The sequence below is a fragment of the Manis pentadactyla genome, chromosome 9, assembly GCF_030020395.1.
Source record: "Manis pentadactyla isolate mManPen7 chromosome 9, mManPen7.hap1, whole genome shotgun sequence".
NCBI classification, from domain to species: domain Eukaryota; kingdom Metazoa; phylum Chordata; class Mammalia; order Pholidota; family Manidae; genus Manis; species Manis pentadactyla.
Window position 1 is genome coordinate 126,165,617 of NC_080027.1, and position 19,692 is coordinate 126,185,308.

At 36.8% G+C, this 19,692-nt stretch overlaps 1 protein-coding gene across 4 annotated transcripts in view; it reads right to left on the reverse strand.

Moving 5' to 3' along the window:
* Positions 1 to 19,692, reverse strand: part of CAMSAP2 (calmodulin regulated spectrin associated protein family member 2) — a 123,763-nt gene that overhangs the window by 30,117 nt on the left and 73,954 nt on the right. For all 4 annotated transcript variants that reach the window (XM_036909466.2, XM_036909469.2, XM_036909468.2 and 1 more), the window contains exons 3-4: positions 13,888 to 14,049; positions 5,854 to 5,937 (exon numbers count right to left, since the gene is read on the reverse strand). In XM_036909466.2, coding sequence (XP_036765361.2) covers positions 5,854 to 5,937; positions 13,888 to 14,049 — 246 coding nt within the window. The remainder of the gene's footprint in view (positions 1 to 5,853; positions 5,938 to 13,887; positions 14,050 to 19,692) is intronic.

Sequence of the window (19,692 nt, forward strand, 5' to 3'; positions counted from 1 at the left end):
TAGAGGTAAAGACTCATCATAAAGACTGGCTCTTTAAAGGAAATACGACCTTAAAAAGGAAATACACTAAAAGAACAAATATTTACAGTGTACATGCTTTATAAACTCATGCCTTAAAGAGTTCAAATATGTAGCACAAGTTCCTGGCTGAAGGAAGGATAACTGTATTTCTGAAGTGAAGGGGACCTGCCCCTCCTCTGGTTTCTAGAGAAGAATTGGGAAAATTTTAAATCCTGTTTTAAGGTAAGACCAAAGATTGTTTTTAAAGCCTATAGACGGTAAGAAGAAAATTTTTATTAAGTTCTTCATGATGGCAGGGCCGGCCTGAGCAGTTCAGATTTTTTGCAATGGCTCTAATTTCAACTATTCCCTCCCATTGTTTTTATCATACATTTTTGGCTCACTCTAAATTCTGGTTAACTGTTTTAGGATTTTCCAAGTAATTCTATGTCTCCTCTGGGTAGCTACAATCACTCTGGGGTTTTGGATAATTCCTGAATTTCTAGGTGCTCCTGAGCCATTCTAGGAGGACACTCATTTGACCTGCCTTCATCAGACCTCACGACATTAAGATTCTTTAAGGAGTTATTCACAGCTATGATCTGTTACCTCATTGACACTTAGACCTAAGAATGTCTTCACTGTTGTAGGTCCAGAAGTGCTGAACTGCCAACAGGAATGCCGGATGGTACAAACTCCTCTGGGGGAGATTCCGGCAGTAGCTACCACTACATACACATTTTACTCTTCAACCTAGCAATCGAATTTCTAGGGAATTTACCTTGGAAATCCAAAAATACAAAAGTATATAGACAATATTATTCTTTGTAGCATTGCCTGTAAGTGTAAGATACTATAAATTACTTAAATGGCATAGGAAAGTGGTTGAACCATTATGTCTCAATAACAATGGGGAAAAAACATAAAAAGGGTGAAAAAAAAAGAAAAAGGAATTACAAACAAATCAAACAAATCTTAAACTCCTTGGTAGGTTTATTTTTTCATATTCTGAAACTATTTTATATGTAGTGTAGGATTAAGCAAATAAATACATATCAAAGTAGCTCCTCTCAATTACTCAAAAAAAAATTGGTATTTTCCAAGAAACCAGACAATGTCTTAACCAACTAGTCAAGATGAACTTCATCTAGTAGGGGCAAATGGGTATCATGTACCTCTGGATATAATACTGTGAGAAGGACACAATTTACATACTATTCCAGTCTAAAAAGCACAACCTTGGTCTATGAGTAAATATCAGAAAAACTCAAGTTGAGAGATATTCTATGAAAATGACCTATATTCTTCAAAAATGGCAAGGTGATGAATGAAAAAGAAAAGCTAAGGAAATGCTCCAGTTTAAAGACAGCTAGGATAGGACAACTCAACACATTACGTGATCTTGGACTGGGTCTTACACTGAAAGACAAATATTATATAATTGGGACAATTGGCAAAATTGGAATAAAGGCTATTAAGTTTATTCAGAATGTTAGATTAACTTTAAATTAATTGTACTATAGTTATATAAACAATCTTGTTCTTAGGAAATATCCATTTAAGCATTAACAAGTAAGGGGTATGAAGTATGCAACCCTCTTAAAAGTTTCAGAAAAATTTACATGTGTGTATGCAATATATACATTTGTGTATAATTATACACGAGAGAGAGAGAGAGAGAGAGCAAATGTAGCGAAATGTTAAACTGATGAATCTGGGAAAAGATCATATAGAGTTGTTTCAAAACTAATCTTACAACTTTTTAAAGGTTTGAAATTATTTCAAAGTAAATGTTCTTAAAAAGTTATATTGAGTCTATACCCATCCAAATAGTTGTAGAGTCTTTTGTCCAAATGCACAAGACTCTACAAAGCTGTTGGAGAAATCTCATTTTTATAATACTCTTAGGCAAAGATTAAAATCATGGTATTAAGACATCTAACTAATATATAAGTCTCTTCAGGCCAATAAAATATTGCTTGGAGAAAAAAAAAAGTCAAAGTCCCATCTTGGAACTGAAAAAAAAGTTTAAAATGCCAAGTTTCTCATTTAAATACTAAATGAGTTGACAATACAACAGGGACATAGTCTAGATTGGGAAGCTATGTCATCAGCAAGGGTGAGCAAATTATTATGGAAGAGAAAAGGTATGTTGGCAATAGGTGTAAAGAAAGAAAGGAATTAGCATCACCACAAAAATCTATACAATTATACAGCAGAATCTTGGGTGAAAAAATTTTTGAATGATCTAATTTAGGCAGTTCAAGTCTTCACAGTTATTTAACTGAAATAATAGTATGAAAAAGAAAACAAGATAAATCTGAATGAGTCAAACCAAGTGATGCATCTGAGAATGAGCACTGAAACACTATTCGCTTGTTTTATATATTTATGTATGTACGAAATAGACAACTTAATTACAAAGTTACAGGTTACAAATCAATGTTTCCCAAAGTATGCTCCAAAGAGCACTCATTCTGTGAGATGTTAGTTGATATCATTTATAAAAGAGTTCAAAGATCAAACATGTTTGGTAAACTTATGGACAGGCTCCCTTACTGAGCAAGATTCTTAAAGGAGTGCAGAGTAGGCAGCATTTCCCAAACGTATTTGACTTCAGAATGCTTTTCTCAAATAGCATTTTAGGTATTGTGTGAAGAAACGGAGTTTTTTTTTTTTAAAGTAAGTTATAGTTTTTAATTGCTAAAGGAACTCTGGCTAAAGCGGAAGTTCATGTGGGCCGAGGTCATCAAGCGAAGATGTGCAGGCCTTCAGCGCCTGCCTCACGGGGCAAGGGCAGTCTATTTCGACACCATGCCTTTAAAAGAAAAGCAATCAGCGCTCAGTATCTTTTCTCCAAAGGCAGCTCCTTCATCTCATCTCACCCCCTGCTGTAAAATAACTCACCAATATTTCTCTTTCAAAAGTGACAAATGTTATACTGAATAGACATGTATCTTTAATATTGAGAGAAACAAACTTTATATGCTTAGTACTATAAACTTAAGAATACAACTCATGAATTCAAAGCTCTTTTAAAAACGATCGAAGTGGTCTACTCACTAATTCCCAAAAGTGCCTTTTACTTGCAACTTAATGTCACCATTCATGTATTCCTCATGACCTAGTGCCCTCCTCTGCAAATACCATAAAACCCACTAAGGCCCTGTTCAAGTCCCACATCCTCTAGAAGGCCTTCTTAGATTTCTAACTCCCAGTTATCATATATACATACATATATGAAACTTTATATTAAACTTTCACATTACCGACTACTTACTATTTTCATTAGCTTTTCCTTTGGGGTCCCTTACAGTTATTAATATATTAAGAAGGGGAAATTTAAGACCCATTTTAGTTACAGAATTTAGGAGCCATTAATCCTTTCAACTTTTACAGATAAAACAAGGCCCAGAGAGGTCAAGTGCCTTTGTAAAAGTCATGAAGCTAGTTGGTGGCAGAACGATTCTGCCTTTAAGTTCACTGTTCATTTTCCATAGCGCTGTGTACAAACTCTAAAGAATGAATGCTGGATGTAATGTCCCTGGCTATAAACTTTAGAGATCTTTAAAGTAGGGCTGCCAGATTCAGCAAATAAAAATACAAGATACTCATGCAACTTATGCCAAAAAATTATTTGTTGCTTATCTGAAATTCAAAGTTAACTAGGCATTCTACTTTAAAATCAAAGTAAGTATTAGAAGCAAAAAGAACTTGAAAAAAAAAAAAAGTAATAGTAAACTATTTAAAACAAAACATTTTCCTAGGACCCTGCACTATTGAAATGCCCTCCTCTTAAGACACCAACTGATACAACAAGCAGAAATACATCATCAGAAGATCCAACAATCTAAAGAAATACCTTTGGAATTTTAATTTTGGTCCATCACTAATAATATACAGTGCAAGTATCCTTCAACATGAGCATTGATTTTACGAAGAAGATGGCTGTAAAAAGAAGTTTCATAAAATAAATTCTACTGGACATCTGAATTGAGAATAGCTGGCAAGGACAAAAGGTTAAGATGTTATAATCCAACACCACAGGCTCTACCTAGAGCGGCCAGGTCACAGACAGCAGGGCTAGGCAGCTGGGCTCAACTCACTGGACAAGCTAGCTTAGTGGGTGCGTGGCGTGGCGACCCCTGAGCAACTGCACAGTCCTAAGAAAGAGTGAGTTATTCTCTCACATCCTGAAAAGGATCAAGAATCTTAATTTTATAGGAATAAAAATCAAGAATGATTATATTTCTAGCCAAATCAAGTAGTTCAAAATGTGAAAACTCCCAGTTATGCTAACAGTGGAAATTTCTTTCCCTTGTTTATGCTGTGACAGTGTTTCTTCATAATGATGACACTTGTATTTTGCAGTAAGACTATGTGAAATTAATACTTATTTTCAGAAAGATTCTAATGGGAAAAAAATGTATTTGAAAATGAAGGTGTAAATGTTGTTTGTGTTAACATAAAAATGTGTATTAATCCAAATATTTAAAAGTGAATCACATTCATTTATTCATTTATTCAATCCTCAAGCAAAATACTGGTTGTGAGGTTAATATGTGCAATTGCATGGGGCTAAGTGCTATGAAAAATCAAAGTGATGTAATACAGTATCTGGACTCTATATAGTTTGTTTTTCCTAAAGGTCACTTTATCTGGTTGCTTGGAATAACAAATGGCATTTTTTTCACAGAAATCATGTTTACTGGGTCCTATGTCAGCATATATAATCAATCCCCATTTTGTTCATGATGTATATGCAATACTACACAATTTAATCATTATATACAATAAACAATATCTATGGAAAAAGGCCATTAGTGTTGTAACTTAGAATGATTCTAATACCTAACAGATAAGGGCTGGGGGAGTGAGAAGGAAAAGACAGGGAAAGAAACTGGTTGAAGGCAGGGAAATGGAACACAATCTGGGATGCCAGGAAGAGATTCCCATTCTGATTTATCTTTAGGGGAAAGGATGGGATGTCAACAAAGTTAGATGAATGAAGCACACATAGTATTTTCAAGAGCAGCCAGTAAACTAAGTGAGGGAAATCACTGTGATCCAAAAACATCAAATTCAGACAAAATTTTAGGTGGTCTTCCACAAAACGTTCCCACTGACGTTGATAACACACAAAATAGCTTTCTCTTTCCTTCCTTTTTTCTCTTTCTCTTATAGATGTATCAATGACTAGTAGCATTAACCCCAAATGAACAGAAGTACTGTATAATAATAAAGAGACTTAAAATAATCCAAGTGGAAAATTAGGTCTCTGAATAATTATAATTTCTCTTACATTCAAATGCTATACAAGATATAATACATTTTAAAAAATTCAGATATATTGTAGAAAATATACTTCTGGTCTTAGTATATGACAAATACAAATTTTCAAAGAAAAAGTCTAAAAGCCTGTTCAATAATTTTTAAGGAATGAATCCATGTAATGTTTCTTCTTTCTTTAGAGAATAACCATAAGTATAACATACAGTTCCTGGAATATATTTGAAAGGTTGGTCTCATTACAAGTCATTATAAGGCTGATACACTGAAAACTGTTTTCTTGTTTGATACATTTTATCAAAGGAAAAAACATTATTTTTGCCAAAAGAACCTAAGAAATTGAGCTCTTCTCAATAATTTTTCCTAAAAAATTTTCATCCAATTAACCTTTACTTTGTACTTCTACTTACTTGGTGTTTATGGCATGCTTTCTAGAGTACAGTTAACAGCACCAAAAAAAACATTAATGAACACAATTATTAACATTTCCCAAAGCAATATATATATATACATGAACATATACCAAATCTCATAAAGGCACCTCTTTTCCTTTGAAATATGTACCTTTTGACCTCCTGGAGCTTCAACTGTGTGATGTTCTTTCAATTTCTGTTCTTGTTCCATTATGTCTTTCAAGTGTTCATTTACCTTAAGATACAAAAATACTCATTTGAACTTACATTCAAATATAACAATAAAATAATATGCACCTTAAAATCAAAATGCCTGTGGTCAGATCTCTGATATCAAATATCAGTACCACTCACATGAAGAAAACTTCCAACCAGAAAAGAGTACTTTACAGGTGCTTTAGCTTTATTTGATATTCTAAAATGAATACATAATTTATCAAATATCTGTTGAGCCTCTTATTATATGTTTGGAATTGGAGTGCTAGAGATAAAAGGTACTCAGTAACTTCAGTTTTAATGGTTAGGAAGCAGTTAAGACTTTTTGTAAAAATTTCACAATCTCTTTTAGGACTAGTAAATGAAAATTATTTTCCCTAAAATAAATGTTTTCATTAATATTAATAGAAAGCACTTTGAATCAAGTTGTTAAGTTATGACTTCACAGACATGCTCCTGGATCACGAGTGGGTTTTAGTGTGGTTGTTAACCACAATAAAATACATGAAAAATGTTTGCATATGGGAATTTTTTTGAGGGGTCTAATTTATTTGCTTTCAAATAGATTATTCAAATAGCCCACAATCCAAAAAGGTTTAAGACTCAGTCTATCTAATACAAAAAATACTTCCTGAGAATAGTTTAGGCAAGTCTGGATTTTTGAGTTAAAGTTTTTAAAAGTTTTTTAAGGTCACTCTAGTCATAATAAAAGTTCAAATTTATTAATAATGGCACTCTAGAAAATATTAATGACATTATCAACCACTATCACTCAAAACTAACTCAAGAATTTTCTTAACTCTTCTACTGCCAAAAATTCAATTCAACGGCTGAAAGAAAAATGATTGGAGAATTTTATGATAGACTTAATAAGTTACTAAGAGTCTTCTCTATTTGTGACTTTTATAAGGCATTTTATTTGATTCTATATCTCTGACTTTTCATTCTAATTTTCATCCTAAATTTTTTCTAAATTTGATTTTGCACGTTTATTTATAGTGCTGTAGCACTTTAAGATACCTTAATCTCTTAGACGGTCAATTTGACTGGATAAGATACTCTAAGAGACAGCAGAATTAGAAAAGACCTGGGTCTGCCTCAAAACTTGCACTTACAGGCTGTTTTTTATAATTTGTTGATATCATTGAGCCATAATTTCTAGTTTGCACAAAACTGACTTCACAAAGTAGTCTGGGGTATCATGGCTCTAAAACAGTCCCCAGTGATCTCTGGCAAGTGTGGGCAGGACCCAATGGTCCCCAGTGATCTCTGGCAGGTGTGGGCAGGACCCATAGTTTGCTTCCAACAGAACATAACTAAGGTGATGTGACATCACTTCTGTGCTATGTTACATAACACTGCAATTTCCATCTCTGCTAGCTGATTTTCCCTATGGCTTTCTCGTCATCCTTCTGAGGAAGCAAGCTGCTCTGCTGTGAGCTGCCTTGTGGAGGGGCCACATGGCAGGAGCTGAGGACTGCCTCCAGCTGCCAGCCAGTAAGAAACTGAACACTGCCAGACCACATGAGCTTGGAAGCGGATCCTTCCATTGTCAGACCCTCACATGTGACTCCAGACCTGGCCACTGCCTTCACTGCAGCCTTGTAAGAGACTCTAGAGACAGAGGATGAAGCCAAGCAACCCTGGGTTCCTGACCCACAGAAACTGGTAATACTGAGATAATAAAGATGAGTAAATAAATAACTGACAAAGAAAAAGTATCAGCTAAGTTCGTAATAATTATCATACTATAATAGCTACTAATACAGAGAATAAAAGAGATAATATATAGTATGTACCAAGTAAAGTACATGATACAAAGCACATACGTCATAAACAGAAACTATTGCTGGTATTTATAAACAATATAATAGTAGTATCAGAAAGTTAAATATCTATAAGGGCTTTAACAAATCCAAATCAAAACATTCTAAGCTGATGTAATGATATAAATCATCCTTAAAATACCAACATCATGATTATAAGAAAATTATACTTGTTGATAATTCATTAGCTTTCATACTAGGGAGAATACAAGAAAACTACAAGACAGGGTCACTTCAAGTTATTTAATCACCTGGGTACAGAGGACAGATAAGTGAAATAATCAGCTTTGTGGTTCTCAAACCAGTTCCCGAATGCTGGCCAGAAAGTTCTACCACTAAAGTTGAATCACTTCATTCTTTGTTCATCTCAAGGATAAAAGTTAAAGGAAGGTATCAGAGAGCTCACCACGGCTCAGAGTTAGTTCACCACTTGAACAAGCATTGAGGACTAACAAATTAAGAGAAAAATATAACACAGTTGGCTCTAGCAATATGAATTAGTTAAAAAGGAACTGGCTAAAATGACACATAAAATTTTAAATATCTATTAATTTTAAATTATGTACTAGCTTTTACTTGAAATTGTTTTCAATTATAATACATTATAGTAATGTATGTCCTTCCTTAATACAAGTCTAAAATTCATCGATACTTTTATTTTCCTCTGAGCAATATAAAAACCTCAGAAAGGCTTTATTTGAAATATGCTCCTCTCATCTTCCATGTTGTTTTACCTAGAATTATAGTTCTTTCTTCTTATGGGCTGCAAAATTAGACACTATGATGATTTTTTATAACACTTACCTAGATTTAACCCTATGTATACCAATTTCTTTTTTTATCATTGCTTCCTATATCCTACTTTTCTTCTAGGATCAATTTGTTTCTTCCTGAAGTACCTTTTAATAGTTCTTTCTGCAAAGGTCTGAGTAATAAACCACTTTTCTTTATTTGAACAACTCTTGATTTTTACCTTTAATCCTGAATGAAAGGTACAGACCTCTAGGTTCATAGTCATTTTTCTTCAGCACTTGGAAGATTTTGCTGCACTGCCTTCTGGCTTCAACCATTACTGTTGAGAAGTCTACTTCAGTCTGCCATTCCTTTTAGAGACTCTGTCTTTTATCTTTGGAGTCTGCATTTTCATTACTATATGTATAGATGTGGATTTATTTTCATTTATCCTGGTCAGAACTCATTGTGGTTCCTGAATTTGAAAGTTATCTTTCACCAAAACTAGAAAATTTCACCCATTATCTCTTCAAATATAGTCTCTAGCCCCCCTTCTCTTTATTAATCCCTTTTTGGAATTCCAGTTAGGCCTGAGGGCATGTCTATTAATCTAAATTTCATATATGCCATTTCATTTCTCTTGGCTTCATTCTGGGTAATTTCTTCTCAGTAAACTAATTCCTTCTTCAACTGTGTCTAATCTTCTGTTTAAACTTTTGATTTTCAGTGAGTAAAATTTTTCATTTCTAAACTTTTATTTGTTTTTTTTCCATTATGCCTTCTATGGTGCCTTATTCTTTCCTATGATTTTTATTCTATGTTTTATTTTCAGTCATTTAAACATTTATTTTTCTAGTCTTTTTCAGATTATTCTCATATCTGAAGCTATTGGAGTTTAACTCTTATTTGTTATGGTCACTGACTCTTTTATGTGCCAAATTACTTCTTTGTGCATTTCATCATTTTTGTCAGTTTTTGCATCTGCAGAGAAGATTCTCCCTCCCCTAACCACCTGGAAGACCCCTGGCTTTGGTGTGGAGGTAAACTTTCAGAGCCAATTAACATTGACTTCCCTGCCAGGTGCCAGAAAGGTATCACTGGCCTGGCATTAGTCTTTTTGTTAATTTGCTGCTCTCTCCCCCTTTATTTCTTGCTGTCAGAACCAGAGCTGGGCACTCATCTTCCTGTGTTCAGTTAGGAGGCCTCTTTCCCACACTGAGCGGGGACCACTGTCAGACTAAAACAATTATGATGGTCTCATTCTTGCTGCTGGAAGGTGGTTTAGGTATAGGTATGAGTACCAGTCTGAGGCAAAGGAACTTTCTGGGGTTGGCGTGGGCCACCTTTTTGGGGAAGGTTTTCCTGGCTAACATCAGTGTCCAGAACCCACATATCTTTGCTGGACATTGTTGTACTGCGTCTGACACTTGGAACCACTGCCACCATTTTAAAACATGAATGTACATTATATCTGTGAATGTAGTATCCAGACAAAAAGGCAACTAGGTGAGGATGAGCAAAAGGCACATATACACTAATCTGAGAGGCCAGAGTGTAGTCATTATTAAAGAATAAATAATGAAGCTTGTGTTGGTAGAATGGAGCAATAAAAGAACACTGAGGTTTAGATTGAGCCGAAAGGTTATAAACTTCATCTAAAAATTGAATAGGGACGGCTGCATTAAACATTTCTAAGTAAGTGATTTCCTATCTTCTGTCAATTTCCCAAGTGCTAAAGTGCCTCACTTAATTCTGTAGCCTTAACTACCTCTTTACTTATTAAACAACAAGCCTTTGTCAAACACTGCCCTGGTGCAGGCATTAGAACTAAAAGCTCTCACACAGATTATTCTCATTTGTTCAAACGATTAAGCAAAGTAATCACAAACTCTGATAAGTGCTATAAAGGCAAGAAAGAGTATTATAGTGGAAAGTAAGAGCTGACGGTGTCTGCTTTAGACAAAGTTGTAAGGGGAAAGTGCTGTCTAAACTGAGAAATGATGGGTCAGGAGCCATGCAAAATGCTGGCAGACAAGCTGCCCAGAAGCCAGAGGCATCCATCTGAAAGCCGAGGGTGAGCTGCATGGCTGGGATGCAGGGGGAGAAGTGAGGAACCCTGGCCATGAGCCTAGATGGAGAAGTACACAGGGGTCAGTTAGAGCGTACTTCGTAGGCCATGACAAATTCTACATTTCATTTTAAAATGAAGCCACAGAAGCGTTTCAGCAAAGGAATGACAAGATGCAAGTAGTTAACAGTAAAAAGATACTCTGAAAGTGTTGGTTCTGATAATAGTGGAACTGCATGTTATCAACCTCAGTTTCCCAGAGGCGACAATTATAAACTCTGGACAAAACACAGAAGGCAACTGTTGAAGGTGCTGGAGAGCAACGGAAAGCAGGCAGAAAAGGGAATGGAGTACAGAAAAGCAGCACACTGAGTGAAATCTGTGTTTGCATGGTTTCCCCTCAACCCACACAAAGTAGAAACTACTTTTGTTCGTTTGAGGAACCAGGAGAGAAAGGAGGCTATCAGAATGGCTGGATGTTGTGGAGGAGAATCATGGTAGGAAGGAACCATTAGCGGGGAGCCCCCAAATGTGCATATAAACTGCCCTCAAACCCTTGGCTGAGCCCTGAACTGGGCGTGTGTAAGAAATACTCCTGAGTCCAGGGGGAAAACAACTCCTGGGAAGCTGAAGAAGCTGCCACTGCAGGGGACAGTGTGGCACTCAAGTCCCACTGAGGTGGAGGAGGCAGTGTCTGGTAAACGTCTTGGGTTTTCCGCTGAAACTTCAGAGGGTCACATGTGCTTCAGAAGTAAAGACTGGATATAAGATGAGTACAGAAGAGCAGTTGCTGGATTTGTCAAAATGGAAGCCTATAATGACTAACTCGGGCAACTTCAGGGAAGGAACGGGGATGGGAAACAGAGCAGGGAAGGCTAGTGAATGAGTAAATGACTCTGTGGGGAAGTTCTGTGTACAGAGAATGGGGTTGAATCTGGAAGGGGAAGTTTTGTTTACCAGGATGGGAGACGCTAGAGCAAGTCTGTATTCTTGCGGAGACTGATCGAGCCGGAGGAGGATCGGGGTTGCAGGAGAGAGACGGAGGAGCCATGTGATCCACCATCACTGCATTGGCGTCACCGGGGGTTGCTTAGCAATGCAGCCTGTCAGTCAGATCCTGTATTTTAGCGAGTTTCCAGACGATTCTTACGTATACTAAAGTTCAAGAAGAACCGAAACAGAGGACCAACACCTGTGGAAGAGGTGATCTAGAGCAGTGAGTAGTGCCTTCGGCAGGGAGGGAAGAACATTCTCCATCGTAACAGCAGGAGAGACAGACAGCAGGAGAGACAGACAGCAGGTGCTGAAGCAAAAGGTGTGCAGAGCTGGTAGAAAGAAGAAATAATTCCCACCCGATGGCTTCCCATTCCTGGTCTCAAAAAAGGATGTGGCAAGGTCCTCAGCTGACAGTTACAGCAGAAGGGTTAGGGAAGGCCTGAGGATTCGAGAAGGGATGACTCCATTATGTGTGGGGAAGTGAACTTCTTAGAGACACTAGTCAGACTGGCAGTGAGTTTTGAGGGCCCATCTGAAGTCTGTGCTTACGAATTTGAAGTTAAACTAGATTCCTTGTGTAAATTCCAGCAACATTCACCTTCACAGGAAGCACCTTAGAGATAAGGTGGGTAACTGAGCTCAACCAGCATTTATCAGGTGAGTGAGAGAGAAAGAGAAGGAGGCCGAAGAACTAATGGTGCTTGCAAGAATCTAAATTCAAAAAGGAGATGTAAAGTCAAGTGAGGTTGTAAGAATGAAAAGGCCTCGTCGATGGATTGGCAGTCATGATGAAAATTTTTAATAGCAGGGGGTATTAGAGTAAGTGAAAGAATTATTCAAGAATGAGATGAAATTCAAGATGATATGCAATGGGATGTAAAAGTCACATAGTTTCTGATGATAAATAGGGCTAGGATGTGACCAAAATTCTCTATACCTAAGGAGGTGTGTAAAAAAGATGACTAAAGATGAAGAAATAAAGGAACTGCAGCGCAGTGTTCAATGAGTCTTCTACATTAATGTTGATATTTCTGATAATGATGACAGATGTAGGAGTTTTTACACAGCTTCTTGTTACAAGCTTCAGGGAAGCATCCACACAAAGATAACTGAAGATGTAACTTCTTTTAAATCTGTTCAGAGACTGCTTACAGAAAAAGTTTACTTTTCTCTCGGGGGACAGTGGTAAATGAAAGGGATTCGAGAGGTATTAACTACTCAAATTGGCAAAGGGAGTGATAAGACAATTTAAGCATCTTCAGAGCTTAAATAACTAATCACAAACCCATAAAAATTTCCAAGAGGAATCTATAATCTATATAACCTTATGCAACTCAGTCAAGCAACGCTAAGAATCATCACATTGGGAAATTGAGAAAATTATTTCATTCTTGGATTCAAAAATTACTGAACATCCCGCAGTGTATCATGCTCTACTCGGAGTGCTCTGAATTTTGTAATTATCTGATATGAACTAGATTAATCATTATTAAATTACAACTGACCCTTGAACAACATGGGAATTAAGGGTGCTGACCCTTGTGCAGTTGAAAATCCGTGTATATCTTTACTCCCCCCAAGACTGAACTACTACTGGAAACCTTACCGAAACAGTTCGGGAACACACATTTTGTATATGTATTATATACTCTATCTTACAATAAAGTAAGCAGGGGAAAAGAAAACGTTTTTTCAAATTGTCACAGATCTCCAAATAATTTTTCAATACATTTATTAAACAAAATTCGTATCTAAGTGGACCCATGCAGTTCAAACCTGTGCTGTTCAAGGGTCAACTGCACAAATATTGAGGAATATATATAGAAATCTATTTTCATCATTTTACCAGTATTTTGTTTTTAACCAAAAGAGAATTGGAAATTTTAAGATTGCACTTTAGCTTTCACTTTGATTTAGAACAGAAAGAGTAATGGAAGGTGTCTTAGTCCATTCAGACTGCTGTAACAAAAAATAACTATGTACTGGGTGGCTTATAAACAACAGAAATGTATTTCTCACAGTTCTAGAAACTGGAAGTTTAGGATCAGAACACCGGCAAGTGTGGTGTCTGGTGAGGGCCTGCTTCGTGGCCACCTTCTTGCTGTGACCTCATATGGTGGAAGCAGCAAAGGAGATCTGGGGTGTCTTTTTTATGGGTGCTAATCCCATTCCTAATCACCTCCCAGAAGCCCCATCTCCTAATACCATCACACTAGAGGTTAAGATTTCAACACATATGAATTTGGGGGACACACAAACATTCCATCTATAGCAGAGTGGCAATGTACAATGGAGGACGTCACTTCAGTCATGACACCCATTTTCACTCAAGCGCATATGTTCCTACCTTATTTATCCAGTACATGACAGCATCCTCAATATCATAGGGCAGATCCGTGGCTTGGAAAAAAGCTGAATACTGTTGAGCGCACGCAATTACTTTCTCTATACTGACCATTTCCACAGTGTAAGCCATCATTAGGGTATCTATCATGGCCAAATGAGCACTCTGAAAATAGAAAACAACAGCCGTTTAAAAGTTATACTTAGAAATTGCTCTTCATATATTTTAAAATATTAACATTTCTTAGCACACAGTAGAACTAAAGGCTATAGAAGATGAGCCTTAATAAGGAAGCATAAGTGGTACATGCTAAAGATGAGCAACTGAACCAAATTAATTTCTCATTCAAATATTTATTGAGGACCTATAGTTAATACATTCATTTTATGCCACTCTGAGGACATGGACATTATCTTAGTTATCGCCCTATTTCCGACACCTAACATGGGACCTGGCAACTAGCAAGGGCTGAAGAAATTGAAGGGAGGCAGGAAAAGCTAGTCTATGGCCATATGAAGAAAGAAGGGCTGGCTTTACAATGGAGGCTTGAGGGCGAGGGTTTTGACTGGGGTGGTAGACCAGCTTGTCTTAATAATGGCAGTCATAAAAGCAATGGTGACTCCTACTTAGTAAATCTAACTTATAGGCCAAATACTGTGCTAAATACTTTCTTAATATATTAGCTCTTTTATTTTAAATCTTTTCTGAAATAAGGCTGAAGATAATACATACTTTCCATAACAATCACAACTTTCTGAAGGAAGTATCATTTACATTTTATATGTGAAGAAGATGGAAGTTCAGAAAACTGAATAGTTTGTCCAAACCTATGTGCTCTTTCTAGTGTATCATGCAGTTGGCAGAAACTAAGTCATTTAGTTAGGCAAGAAATATGTTTTGGAAATGACAGACATTCTATGCAAGAAAGAAAAATAAGCATCAATAATTGTTTCAAATTCAAATGCTATTTCCATACTCCACCTCATCCAAGAAGTCTTTTCCAGAGTACAATTGTCTAGATTTCTCAGGGCTTCCTTCAGACTCATAGCAGCACTGTGGCAATTCTAGCATCTATCCACTCAAGTCACTTACTGCACGTGTCCTAGATATTAAACTCTAGCCCTTGAAAGCAAGTAGGTTGTCCTTTTCATCTTTGTTCCCAACAGTGTTTTAATGAGGAAAAGAGCTTCATAATTGGTATTTAAAGCATTAAGAAGGATAACTTTTTGAACAAAAATGTAGGAAAACATTTCAAGAGCTATAAAAATCATTCATGTACTCTTCATCAAGATTCTCTTCATAATTTTTATTGATAAAATTTGAGGACAAAAGAGCTAGATGAGTGAAAGTGACCACTATAATATTAGATGTAACAGCAAGAAAGGAAACAATGTTATAACCACAAGGAGCAATTTATGATATCTTAAACCATTTAACAATAGGGGAAAATGTGCATAATACAATACTGAATGGAAAAAAAAACCATGACCATACTATAATAAGGTTCAAGATACACACACACACACACGTATATATGTGTGTGTATATATATATATATACATATAATATATATATAAAACAGGAAGGGAAAAGGAATAAGGTAAAACTTACTTAGAAACTACTTTGTTAAATATGCAAAAAACATATAAAACCTATAGTTTACTTCAAATATTAGGATAGTAAACACTAAATATAATTAGCAATACATTTTCAGAACAAAGCTCATTTCATTGATTACCTTCTAAATTAAAAAAAAGTTTAATTCCACTACTGACCTCAAACTAATTTCCATATGACACTCACCCACTTTTAAATTAAGAACCTTCATAGTTTAGCATGATTTTTCCCTTTCCCTTTACCATGAGGTAGTGTTACTTTAAAAATCATGTATAACAAAGTATATACATAATGAATTCTAGAACATTAAAAAATAAACTCTAGGCTACAACCAATATAGAATGATTTATGTCTCTAAATAAAATATACTCAATTTCTTACCTAAAAGTATTAAGCCAGAATAAAACAAATAGTTAACACTGAGTATTACGTGACAGGCAATGTTTTCAGCACTTGTATTAAACTCAATACAACTCTGTAAGATGCACTATTATTATAACTATTTCACAGACGAGAAAATTGTGAACCTGTTGATTAAACAGCAAGGATGCAGTGATGTGGGGATTCAGCTCCGGGAGTCTGCTCTAGAGCCCACGCCATCTAGCACCAGTCCTGCGGACGTACCCCACATTCCACACGCGGACTCTCAGCGGCGAAGGAGGCAACAGCCACAGGACAGAAGCAACAGTTGTGAACTGAGGCCGCCAGGGGGCAGAGCAGAGTGGATGTGTAAGGACAGCAGTGTTAGGACTGGTGTGGAAGAAAAAGCAGTTGGAATGAAAAAAGAAAGGACTCAGAGTCCCAGGGAACCTACTGAGAGCTTCAAGTATCATACAAAGACCAGTATTAGGTTCTATATATGTGTTACAAGGGTTCTATTTTTTTGTATCCAATATAGACAAGAAAAAGTTACATTTTATCAGAAATGAAAGTTAAAGCTACTAAATAAACAAGAGTATTTAAGTGTTATAGGTAAGAAGTTTATTAACCTCATAAATGAATAAGAACTTCTAGTAGTGCATGGCTTTTATTCTTATACCAGATATTTTACATATCATTTATTTATATAAACACTTTTACCATAAGTTTATCTTTAATCTACATGGAAATAAAAGTAAAATTGCACTTAAAACCCTACTGAGGTATCACCACACAACCACTAGTAAGGCAATAATTTAAAAAATAACAACTCTTGGCAAGGATGTAGAGAACCTTGACCCCTTACACACTGTTAGTGGGAATGTAAAATAGTGCAGCCGCTGTGGAGAACAGTTTGGCAGGGCCTCAAAAGGTGAAACAAAGAGTTACCACTTGACCCAGCAATTCTCTTTTTTGGGTGTATACCCAAGAAAAATGAAAACCTATGTTCACAAGGTCTATCCACAAATACTCAGAGTAGCATTATTCATAACAGCCAAAAAGGTAGTAACAACCCAACTGATATATGGTAAGCAAAATGTTATACAGCCATACAAAGGAACGCAATTCAGCAATAAAATGGAATAAAGGCTGACATATGCTAAAATACAGACAAACCTTGAAAACATGCTAAGTGAAAGATGCCAGACACACATACATGAACTATTCCACTTACACAAAATGTCCAGAATGGGCAAATATACAGAGATAGAAAGTAAGTTTGCTTACAGTTGTGGACGGGAGATGGGGGACAGGAGGGTGATAGCTAAGGGTACATATAGGGTTTCCTTCTGAGTTCATAGAAGTTTTCTAAAATTGATTGTGGTGATGCTCGCACAACTCAGACTATACTAACAACCACTGCATTGTATACTTCCAAGTGAGTGAATGGCATGGTATGCCAACTACATTTCAAAATGTTACCCCAAAATACCAATTTATGATACTCCGCTCCCACTATTCCAGTGTAAATACTTCATATTTATCTCATAAATCATCTATGGCTTTAAGGAAGGTAGTTAGCCATTATCCCATGTATTTGCAAAGTATCTTTATAAGTATTTTAAGGTGAAGGGTCATTAATTTTTCTAGACAGTAGGATATTTTGGATATTATGAAAAATAAATTAACATTTGCTTCTTTACATAAGTTTGTATTTCTGCATACCTTTAAGCAGGAAACATATACATATGGATTGACTATAAATTGGAAAATAGGTAAATAGGAGAAATTATTTCTATTTTCCTCCCATAGATTTTCATTTTAATTTCTTAAGATGCCAGCTAATCTGGATAAAAGGCACATAGTTTATTTTTAAAGATAATTATGATCTTTCTTAGACATTCCTTAATTATTTTAGCAGCTAGAATCTTACAGATACATTTCTATGGTTGGTATGAGAAACTTCCCAGAAAAAATTTGTTCTAATCACAATGCCTATGCTCTTAGATGATACTGAAATCTTAGCATTATGAAAAATGCAGCCTATCAAAAGCAGGTTCGTCTAAGGAGCAAAAAGCGCTGGCCTTAAAAACCAAGCCAGGGGTATACAGTGACCAGCAGGCTGCAACTGTAACCTACAAGAGGATTAGGGCACTTGTTCCAGACAAACTCATGTAGTATCCAACCTGCCCTAAACAAAGTGAGGACCCAAGCGCCCCGCGGCTGCCTCACCACGCTGGAATAAAATGGCAGGTGCAACGAGGGCGGTGACATCCACACGAGTCAAAATTCCTCTGTTATGAGATTCAAAATCTTAGTATGACATATGCTTGTGAACACACAGAATTGGTATGTCTGTTTTATTTAGACCTCCCTGGTTAGACAGGTGAAGGAAGAATAGAAAGTAAAAAATATGATCACTAGCGTGCAACTACCTGCATAATGATACACAGCTGTCACTTAAGTCTGCCTAAATTTAACAAATATAACACACAATGAAACAGCTGAGAGTTCTCTTTAATCTGTCTCTGTAAGGGTAGCACAAGCATCTGATTTATTTTGTCATTTACATTTGGTGAATTTGACAATCACACTACCCAAAGGAGAACTTTTTATAAGGTAACACTGAACCAAATTGGTATTGAACTTTATTGCAAATAGAATATAATTAAGAAATAATACAGTCCAAATTTCTATTAAAATGCAAGTCCCAGACCAATGAAAGATACTATGTCTCCTGAGCAGTAGTTCCACCGACTTCACTGAGACTACAGTTAACCTCAAACGGCAAGTTAAATATGTTTAAATGAGGCTCTACTGGATGGACACACAGGTACTGAATACTAGTAGCCAAATAAATGAAGGAAATAGTTTACAGCAGTGGTTCTAAATCTGGCTAATCATCAAAAAATTAGATTCTCTGGCGCCAAACCTTAGTCACTGTGCTTCATTAGACCCCTAGAGAGGGGCCCACAGATCAACAGCATCCTAACGAGAATCCTGCCTCCGACAGGGAGCACCCCCCTCCCAGCAGTCCCTCACAGCCACCAGAGACTAACCTTTCTACAGCGCACTCTACAACCTTCACACAACTCTACAAGCTAAAGCCTTCAGGGACTCCCCGGGGCCTACCAAACAAGTCAGATATATGAATAAAGTTCTGCAAGACCTTAAAATAATCGCTTTCCAGGTCTCATCTTCCACTACTTCTTTAAGTAAACATGCGCAAGTGGTGCAGATAGACAGCAAGGATGGTTTAAGCAGAGCCTGGGTTCAACCTTGACTCTACCACCTACTATGTGATCTCGGGCAAAGGCCTCGATTTCTCTGTGCTTCATCATCCTCATCTGTAAAACAGGGTGATGATTGTAGTACAAGGTGTTTTGTGCACTAAAAATAACATGGTTTACACCAAGAGCAGGGTTAGGATACACCACTGAAAAGCTACGCAACCTTTTAACCAGGAGGTAACCTGGACTGCCCAACAACTTAGCCTAGCCAGAAGCTGCCACAGTGTATAGGGCACCAAAATGCACACAAATATGTGTGGACATGCTGCTGGCACTCTCATCAGAGCACGGCTGGGGGAGGCTGAGACAGCGTGCTGGCTCTAGCCAGGAGATGCGTTAGACTGGAAGGAGCCCTGGGGGCCGATGCTCATTTAGGATTCAGATATGGAGGAATCCTGTGGTGTCAGTCTGTAACTGGAGGTTGTGGGTAAGAACTCATGATCACACACACATTTCCCAGCCCTACCCTGGAGAAAGGGACTTGAAGCAGCGCCACCAGAGCAGCAATATGTCAGGGCCCAGATCTTGGCTCCAGACAACA